Below are 10,000 nucleotides of genomic sequence, written 5' to 3'. Positions count from 1 at the left end.
CATACACCTGCAAAGTGTGCATGGCTCCATCCTCATACACCTGCAAAGTGTGCATGGCTCCATCCTCATACACCTGCAAAGTGTGCATGGCTCCATCCTCATACACCTGCAAAGTGTGCATGGCTCCATCCTCATACACCTGCAAAGTGTGCATGGTTCCATCCTCATACACCTGCAAAGTGTGCATGGTTCCATCCTCATACACCTGCAAAGTGTGCATGGCTCCCTCCTCATACACCTGCAAAGTCTGCATGGTTCCATCCTCATACACCTGCAAAGTCTGCATGGCTCCCTCCTCATACACCTGCAAAGTCTGCATGGCTCCCTCCTCATACACCTGCAAAGTCTGCATGGCTCCCTCCCCATACACCTGCAAAGTGTGCATGGCTCCATCCCCATACACCTGCAAAGTCTGCATGGCTCCATCCTCATACACCTGCAAAGTGTGCATGGTTCCATCCTCATACACCTGCAAAGTGTGCATGGCTCCCTCCTCATACACCTGCAAAGTCTGCATGGCTCCCTCCTCATACACCTGCAAAGTCTGCATGGCTCCATCCTCATACACCTGCAAAGTGTGCATGGTTCCATCCTCATACACCTGCAAAGTCTGCATGGCTCCCTCCCCATACACCTGCAAAGTGTGCATGGCTCCATCCCCATACACCTGCAAAGTCTGCATGGTTCCATCCTCATACACCTGCAAAGTCTGCATGGCTCCATCCTCATACACCTGCAAAGTGTGCATGGCTCCATCCTCATACACCTGCAAAGTGTGCATGGCTCCATCCCCATACACCTGCAAAGTCTGCATGGTTCCATCCTCATACACCTGCAAAGTCTGCATGGCTCCATCCTCATACACCTGCAAAGTGTGCATGGTTCCATCCTCATACACCTGCAAAGTCTGCATGGCTCCCTCCCCATACACCTGCAAAGTGTGCATGGCTCCATCCCCATACACCTGCAAAGTCTGCATGGCTCCATCCTCATACACCTGCAAAGTGTGCATGGTTCCATCCTCATACACCTGCAAAGTGTGCATGGCTCCCTCCTCATACACCTGCAAAGTGTGCATGGCTCCCTCCTCATACACCTGCAAAGTGTGCATGGCTCCATCCTCATACACCTGCAAAGTGTGCATGGCTCCATCCTCATACACCTGCAAAGTGTGCATGGCTCCATCCTCATACACCTGCAAAGTGTGCATGGCTCCATCCTCATACACCTGCAAAGTGTGCATGGCTCCATCCTCATACACCTGCAAAGTGTGCATGGCTCCATCCTCATACACCTGCAAAGTGTGCAGGGCTCTATTATCATACACCTGCCGTGTGTGCATGACTTACATATCACGGACAATATAACACAATTGTAATTGAAGAGAGAGAGAGAGAGAGAGAGAGAGAGAGAGAGAGAGAGAGAGAGAGAGAGAGAGAGAGAGAGAGAGAGAGAGAAAGGAATAATAAGAATAGATAGGATGGGACAACAGGGGGGGAGGCATACGCTATAGTTTGGTGGTAAGCGTGGAAAGGAAGATGGGCGTGAATTCATACACGTCATTGCCACGTGACGTCACACTTTTCCTCTCTTTACTATTCTCTGCTCTGGTCTTACAGCTTCACCTTCAAAGCCGGAGTATACGCATCAATGAAACACATTTGGCAGTACACTGTACTGTCATAAATCCTGGGGTTGGGGATCTCGCATAAGCTTAGTCCAAATAAATATTGATGCGACTGTTCGTTCAAAAAGATATTTGTAAATAGCGAGGCAATATGGTGTGTGAAAGGGAGAGTACGTGTACATTAGCTTAGCTCCAGGTTTCCCAACCCGGGGGTCGCGACCCCAAGTGAGGTCGCCAAGTGCTTTTCCTGGGGTCGCCAAACTCTCAAAATATCAAAATAAAAATAAAAATTGAAAATATGGCAGAACTCGCAGTAAAGAAAAAATATATAAAAGTATTTGGGGATTTTTATTTATCGACTTTTATATATCTATCTATTCATATATTAATTTAAAAAAACAAAATTTTAATGGTGGTATCCCTGAGTGCAGTATGCATTTGATACGTGAATAGCATTACCGTCCACGTCCAATCAGGCAGCCACTCCCGCTGTACTGCCGCAGTGGGAAACGCTGTCTACTATTTGTTCATCTTATATAGTTGATGCATTTATACCTGTATAGTGATCTCGAATGTGCTGCATAGGTTGCACTCAGTCTTTGTTTTTTTTTTTTTTTAATTTCTTAATTACTCCCGAAAAAGTGGTATGCCAATAATAGAAACTGAGTACTTCCCTTGCTGACGAAGTATTGCACCACAGTATGTCAGTGAGTGATAGCCTATCATAGTATTCATAATTGGGGCTTCTAAAACCACATGGTAAACCGCACCCCCTCCCCCATATTTAAAGAGAGAGGTGGGCAAGGGAAGAGGAAGAGAAGCAGAGGGGCACTTTTCATGCCCTCTCCTCCTACATTTAACCTATCCCTTCGCAACCCTTTCCTTGCTCCTCTCCCCCCCTTCCCCGTCTTTCCAGGCCCCTTCTCCCCCTGCTTCTTTTTTACCCCTGCCCTCCTTTCCTCCTCCTTCTTGCCCCTCCTCCCCTCCTCTTCGATATTTCCTTGCCACTCCTCTTCCTTTTTATTTACCTCTTGTGAATTTGTATTGTTTCGATTATTATTTCATTTAACAAAGTAATTGTTATTAGATGTGTTATTTTATTTGTATGTTCTTGTGAAGTTGGCACGTCTGCGGTGCTGGTCACTCGGTCGAAAAGGTCGTTGGTTTGGCGGTTGTTTAGAGATTTGGAGGATTTTATGTCATTGGTTTTGGAGTTTATTATTTTGGCAGTTGTTTAAAGATTTGGAGGATTTAAGTTACCGGTTTTTGAGGTGGTTGTTTTCGCAGTTCTTTAGAGATTTGGAGGATTTTAAGTCATTGTTTTTGGATGTTGTTGTTTTGGCAGTTGTTTAGAGATTTGGAGGATTTTATAACATTGGTTTTAGAGGTTGTTGTTTTGGCAATTGTTTAGAGATTTGGAGGATTTTATGTCATTGGTTTTGGAGGTTGTTGTTTTGGCAGTTGTTTAGAGATTTGGAGGATTTTATAACATTGGTTTTAGAGGTTGTTGTTTTGGCAGTTGTTTAAAGATTTGGAGGATTTTAAGTCGCCGGTTTTTGAGGTTGTTGTTTTGTCAGTTGTTTAGAGATTTGGAGGATATTATGTCATTGGTTTTGGAAGTTGTTGTTTTGGCAGTTGTTTAGAGATTTGGAGGATTTTATAACATTGGTTTTAGAGGTTGTTGTTTTGGCAGTTGTTTAAAGATTTGGAGGATTTTAAGTCGCCGGTTTTTGAGGTTGTTGTTTTGTCAGTTGTTTAGAGATTTGGAGGATATTATGTCATTGGTTTTGGAAGTTGTTGTTTTGGCAGTTGTTTAGAGATTTGGAGGATTTTATAACATTGGTTTTAGAGGTTGTTGTTTTGGCAGTTGTTTAAAGATTTGGAGGATTTTAAGTCGCCGGTTTTTGAGGTTGTTGTTTTGTCAGTTGTTTAGAGATTTGGAGGATATTATGTCATTGGTTTTGGAAGTTGTTGTTTTGGCAGTTGTTTAGAGATTTGGAGGATTTTATGCCATTGGTTTTGGAGGTTATAGTTTTGGCAGTTGTTCAGAGATTTGGAGGATTTTAAGTCACCGGTTTTTTAGGTTGTTATTTTGGCAGTTGTTTACAGATTTGGAGGATTTCATGTCATTGGTTATGGAGGTTGTTGTTTTGGCAAATGTTTCGAGATTTTAAGGATTTTATGTCATTGGTTTTGGAGGTTGTTGTTTTGGCAGTTGCTTAGAGATTTTCTGGATTTTATGTCGCTGGTTTTCGAGGTTATTGTTTTGGCATGTTAAGAGAATTGGAGGATTTTATGTCATTGGTTTGGAGGTTGTTGTTTTGGCGGTTGTTTAGAGATTTGGAGGATTGAATATGGTGGTTTTTTGAGGTTGTAGTTTTGGCGAGATTTGGAGTGCAGAATATCATTGATTTTTTCGTTTCTGCTTAGTCTTATTTACTTTGATTTGTAAATATATTACATCTCTTTTCCTTGTTACTCCTTCCGTGACCCTTCCCCTCCTCTCTACGCCGCCTCCTCCTTGTTCCTTGCCCCTTCACTTTCCTTGCTACCTACACTCTTTCTAAGACTGAACCACGAATAGAGAAACTTAGCCTCATGATCCAGGACCAAGGCTCCCAATAAAATCAGTTTACCATGTAACAGAAAACCTTTATATATACTTTTAGTTTGTTTTTTGTGGAATGTGACAAAACATTATTCCAGAAGTGGGGTTTTTGATTAATATTAAGCCTTAGAATTTAAAATGCTATAATAAAATTTAACAACGTTAATTTTGTCTTTTCCAATCTTATAGTACCCATATTACAGAAGGATATTCACTGCCCCTTACTTTTACAGCCAACAACTAGTAATATATAAGAATACTTATACAACTAAACTAGTGGGGTCGCGGTCATAGCTTGAGGTGCATGATTGGGGTCGCCAGAAAAAAAGGTTGGGAACCACTGGCTTAGCTTATACCTTCCAATTTCCTTTAAATTTCACTTCACTATTTATGTAGACATAATTGTTAACTTAAAGTTGTTATATGAAAACTAATTTGTAAACCTTTTTCTATGGTAAATACTGTGGCTAAAATAATAAAGTTGATATTGGATAACAATAATAACAATATTAATGATATTAATTGTCGGGCACACTGTTCTATCTTATTTCTCTTCCTCTTGCTTTGTTAGATAGAATAATGTGCCCGACTGTACCCTCAAACAAGAGAAATTTAACCCAAGACAGTGGAAGACCATGGTACAGAGGCTAGGGCACTACCCAAGACAAGAGAACAATGGTTTGGTTTTGGACTGTCCTTCTCCTAGAAGAGCTGCTTACCATAGCTAAAGTCTCTTCGACCCTTACCAAGAGGTAAATGGCCACTGAATAATTATATTGCAATACTTAACCCCGTGGGTGAAGAATTCTTTATTTCTTTTCATAAGAGATGGCAGTTGTTTTTGAAAAATTAGCCTAAAGCTCTTCTTTACCCGACAGCATATAAGAAACCATGCAGCAGCTTGTAAAGAACGCCTCACCTCACAACAACCCTCAACCCATTTTGAATCCCCTTCATAATGCTAGCATTCAGAACAAACTCACCTTATCTGTTTTCACCCTTCATGGCCAGTTCGATTCCCCTTACCGCGGTAAACAATAGTATTAGATGGTGACGCTCTTGTTTTAAGCCCTGTCCACGCAATCGAGCATGCCATACAGGCAAACAGTGATACCAGGCCAAAATAGTTTGTGAAATTGAGGGTTGATGACGTCAGAAGCGGGAAAACTAAAGGCAGGGATCTGGCAACACTATGATGTCAGATCCCTGTCTGAGGTTTTCTCGCTTCTGACGTCATTAACCCTCATTCTTACTAACTATGATTGTGGTCTGGTATCACTGTTTGCCCGTCGGGCATGCTCAATCGAGTGGACAGGGCTTTATATTTATTGCATCGTTATTCATGACGACGAGGTCGAAAGTATCTACTATCTTCCGGAGTGGGAGATTGAGAGCCCGACTGTAGGTTATCAAAAAGGTACGAGAAAGAGAAGCTGTGATAGCCTTGCAGTTATTACAATCACCTGGAGCTCACGGTATTGCCTTCCACCCATCCGCTCACCTCCTCTTCTGTCCTTTCCTTTTCCATTTCTTGTATTTTAGTCTCCTCGTTCTATTTCATCTTTTCTGGCGCGCTCTCTTCTTTTTCTTTTTAATTATTTTCTCATTCTTCTTCCCATTTACGAATTACTCTTACTCATATTCTTCATATATTCTATACGCCTACTATTCTCTTCTCGTCATTATCAATCATCATCATCTGATCCTCTTCACTACTCATCTTCCCTTCCTTTTATACTTTTTTTTTAACCTATTCTCTTCCTAATTTATCTTCCCTTCCTTTTATACTTTTTTTTTAACCTATTCTCTTCCTAATTTATCTTCCCTTCCTTTTTTACTTTTTTTTTAACCTATTCTCTTCCTAATTTATCTTCCCTTCCTTTTTTACTTTTTTTTAACCTATTCTCTTCCTAATTTATCTTCCCTTCCTTTTTTACTTTTTTTTTAACCTATTCTCTTCCTAATTTATCTTCCCTTCCTTTTTTACTTTTTTTTTAACCTATTCTCTTCCTAATTTATCTTCCCTTCCTTTTTTACTTTTTTTTAACCTATTCTCTTCCTAATTTATCTTCCCTTCCTTTTATACTTTTTTTTTAACCTATTCTCTTCCTAATTTATCTTCCCTTCCTTTTTTACTTTTTTTTTAACCTATTCTCTTCCTAATTTATCTTCCCTTCCTTTTTTACTTTTTTTTAACCTATTCTCTTCCTAATTTATCTTCCCTTCCTTTTTTACTTTTTTTTTTAACCTATTCTCTTCCTAATTTATCTTCCCTTCCTTTTTTACTTTTTTTTAACCTATTCTCTTCCTAATTTATCTTCCCTTCCTTTTTTACTTTTTTTAACCTATGCTCTTCCTAATTTATCTTCCCTTCCTTTTATACTTTTTTTTTAACCTATTCTCTTCCTAATTTATCTTCCCTTCCTTTTTTACTTTTTTTTAACCTATTCTCTTCCTAATTTATCTTCCCTTCCTTTTTTACTTTTTTTTAACCTATTCTCTTCCTAATTTATCTTCCCTTCCTTTTTTACTTTTTTTTAACCTATTCTCTTCCTAATTTATCTTCCCTTCCTTTTTTACTTTTTTTTAACCTATTCTCTTCCTAATTTATCTTCCCTTCCTTTTTTACTTTTTTTTAACCTATTCTCTTCCTAATTTATCTTCCCTTCCTTTTATACTTTTTTTTAACCTATTCTCTTCCTAATTTATCTTCCCTTCCTTTTTTACTTTTTTTTAACCCATTCTCTTCCTAATTTATCTTCCCTTCCTTTTTTACTTTTTTTTAACCTATTCTCTTCCTAATTTATCTTCCCTTCCTTTTTTACTTTTTTTTTAACCTATTCTCTTCCTAATTTATCTTCCCTTCCTTTTTTACTTTTTTTTAACCTATTCTCTTCCTAATTTATCTTCCCTTCCTTTTTTACTTTTTTTTAACCTATTCTCTTCCTAATTTATCTTCCCTTCCTTTTATACTTTTTTTTTTAACCTATTCTCTTCCTAATTTATCTTCCCTTCCTTTTTTACTTTTTTTTAACCTATTCTCTTCCTAATTTATCTTCCCTTCCTTTTTTACTTTTTTTTAACCTATTCTCTTCCTAATTTATCTTCCCTTCCTTTTATACTTTTTTTTTAACCTATTCTCTTCCTAATTTATCTTCCCTTCCTTTTTTACTTTTTTTTAACCTAATCTCTTCCTAATTTATCTTCCCTTCCTTTTTTACTTTTTTTTAACCTATTCTCTTCCTAATTTATCTTCCCTTCCTTTTTTACTTTTTTTTTAACCTATTCTCTTCCTAATTTATCTTCCCTTCCTTTTTTACCTTTTTTTTAACCTATTCTCTTCCTAATTTATCTTCCCTTCCTTTTTTACTTTTTTTTAACCTATTCTCTTCCTAATTTATCTTCTACAATTGCTTGAAAAATTCATTACAATGTTGCCTTAGATTCAGTATAATTTTCCTCTACGTCATCCTCTTCCTCGTCTTCTCGCCCTTTTTCCATTGTATAATATTCTCTTCCCTTGTATTCCCTGCTCCTCCAACTCCACTAGACTTTATGTGCTGACTCATGGCCTGGAATGGGCGTATTCCCACTGGAACCAAGAGTAAATCCCACCCCAACTGTCAACAGGGATGGGTGAGATGAGGGGACTGAAATGAGAGAGAGAGAGAGAGAGAGAGAGAGAGAGAGAGAGAGAGAGAGAGAGAGAGAGAGAGAGAGAGAGAGAGAGAATTTATATGAAATTCTTTAAAGGAATGAAATGGTGTGAACGGAAATACACAAATAAAATATGAAAATCGAAATATTTGATCTTCCTAATCTGGTAGTTGAATCGGTAGAACTTCCTAAGTTCAAACTTGCAGTATATTTTTTTTTTGGTGTTGAACCAGCTGACATAATCTTTTTATAGTTTATATATGAAAGATCTGTTTTAATGTTACTACTGCTCTTAAAATATTTCATTTTAAATGCTCATTACTTCTCATATAGTTTACTTATTTCCTTATTTCCTTTCCTCTCTGGGCTATTTTTCCCTTTTGGAGGCTCTTGGGCTTATAACATCCTGCTTTTCCAACTGGGGTTATAGCTTACATAATAATAATAATAATAATAATAATAATAATAATAATAATAATAATAATAATAATAATAATAAAACGCACAAATTTCGGATAAATTATAAAAAAAAAACATTTTTCTAAAAACACTACCTCTAATTTTCTTTTCTTATATTTTCTTAGAGCCTTAACCCACTTCCTTATCTCAATTCAGGCTTATCTACCATATCTGCTTGCTACTGTCTACCTGTGGGGTCCCTCCTGGAAATCTTACATGAATAAGTAATTGTAGGACGATCAGCAACACAATCGACGACATTCTTTTTCAACTTTTTATTTCCTTGAAGGTTTCGGATCTCAATCCTTAACCCATCATGGGATGTAATTTATTTTAAGTTAATAATTATAATGACTATATATATTGCGAACACAGAAGAGCAGAGTTTTACAATATCGTAAGTGTCAATAAAAAAAAGGACGTAAACAACAAATAGGTAAACTATATCAAAATATCTTAACACGAATAACAAAACATAAGGTCAATTCCGTAATGGAATTAAACTAAAAACATTATTATTATTATTATTATTATTATTATTATTATTATTATCAATTATTATTATTATCAATTATAAATTATTATTATTATTATTATTATTATTATTATTATTATTATTATAATTATTATAATTAGAATTATTATTATTACTAGCCAAGCTACAACCCTAGTTGGAAAAGCAAGATGCTATAAGGCCAAAGGCTCCAACAGGAAAAAATAGCCCAGTGAGGAAAGGAAATAAAGAAATAAAGAAATGATAAGAACAAATAAACAATAAATCATTCTACAAACAGTGACAACGTCAAAACAGATATGTCATATCTAAACAATAAAAAGACTTATGTCAGCCTATTACCTCTAAATACAATGGAAAATTCTTCTAGATTCCGCTCTTATTTGCGGATGTTTTCCGAATGGTCCCTCCCGGATGACTGGAGGAACCTCCTAGCAAGAATCTTATTGGTTCTGTAACTTCTCCCAGTATGTTCCGATGCTCTGACAGCGAGGTGCCTATTGCTGGATTCCAAATAACTGTTACTACAAACTGGGCATTTAAATTTGTAAAACTCTGTCAGACCACCAGTCTTATGTTTGTGTTGGGGAAAATATCCTTTTAAAGTTATTATGAAAATCTTAGGTTAATCGGAGGAAAATGTTGGACTAGTGTTTTCTTTAATACGTTATTTATCTCCCTGCATAATTACTCTCATTGTTAATGTAGTTTTAGAAATACGGTATCATTTGGTCCAGAGCTTGTAATTGCGTTTTTCAGGAAGGGGTTTAAGAATCTCTTTGACAGTCAAATAATTTTACCGGGTTTTCATTATTCAAGAGATCATTTCATAAGTACTACATTGGATCCTCCTCTCTGGTTACGGTTCATTTTCCCTTTGCCTACATACACACTGAATAGTCTGGCATATTGTTTACATATTCTCCTCTATCCTCATACACCTGACAACACAGATTACCAAACAATTCTTCATCACCCAAGGGGTTACTGCACTGTAATTGTTCAGTGCCACTTTCCTCTTGGTAAGGGTAGAAGAGACTCTTTAGCTATGGTAAGCAGCTCTTCTAGGAGAAGGACACTCCAAAATCAAACCACTGTTCTCTAGTCTTGGGTAGTGCCATAGCCTCTGTACCAT

General features: G+C 37.3%; 1 protein-coding gene across 1 annotated transcript in view; it reads right to left on the bottom strand.

Annotated features, from left to right (window-relative positions):
• The window catches only part of LOC137620085 (uncharacterized), a 1,911-nt gene extending 569 nt beyond the window's left edge, over nt 1-1,342 (bottom strand). The window contains exon 1 of the mRNA XM_068350360.1: nt 1-1,342. This exon is cut by the window's left edge and continues 569 nt beyond it. Within this exon, the coding sequence (XP_068206461.1) occupies nt 1-1,342 (1,342 nt within the window).
• Between the last annotated feature and the right edge of the window lie 8,658 nt (nt 1,343-10,000).

Source organism: Palaemon carinicauda, chromosome 26 (genome assembly GCF_036898095.1).
Source record: "Palaemon carinicauda isolate YSFRI2023 chromosome 26, ASM3689809v2, whole genome shotgun sequence".
NCBI classification, from domain to species: Eukaryota; Metazoa; Arthropoda; class Malacostraca; order Decapoda; family Palaemonidae; genus Palaemon; species Palaemon carinicauda.
Note: the sequence above shows the minus strand (reverse complement) of the source record. Positions and strands in the feature narration are given on the sequence as shown.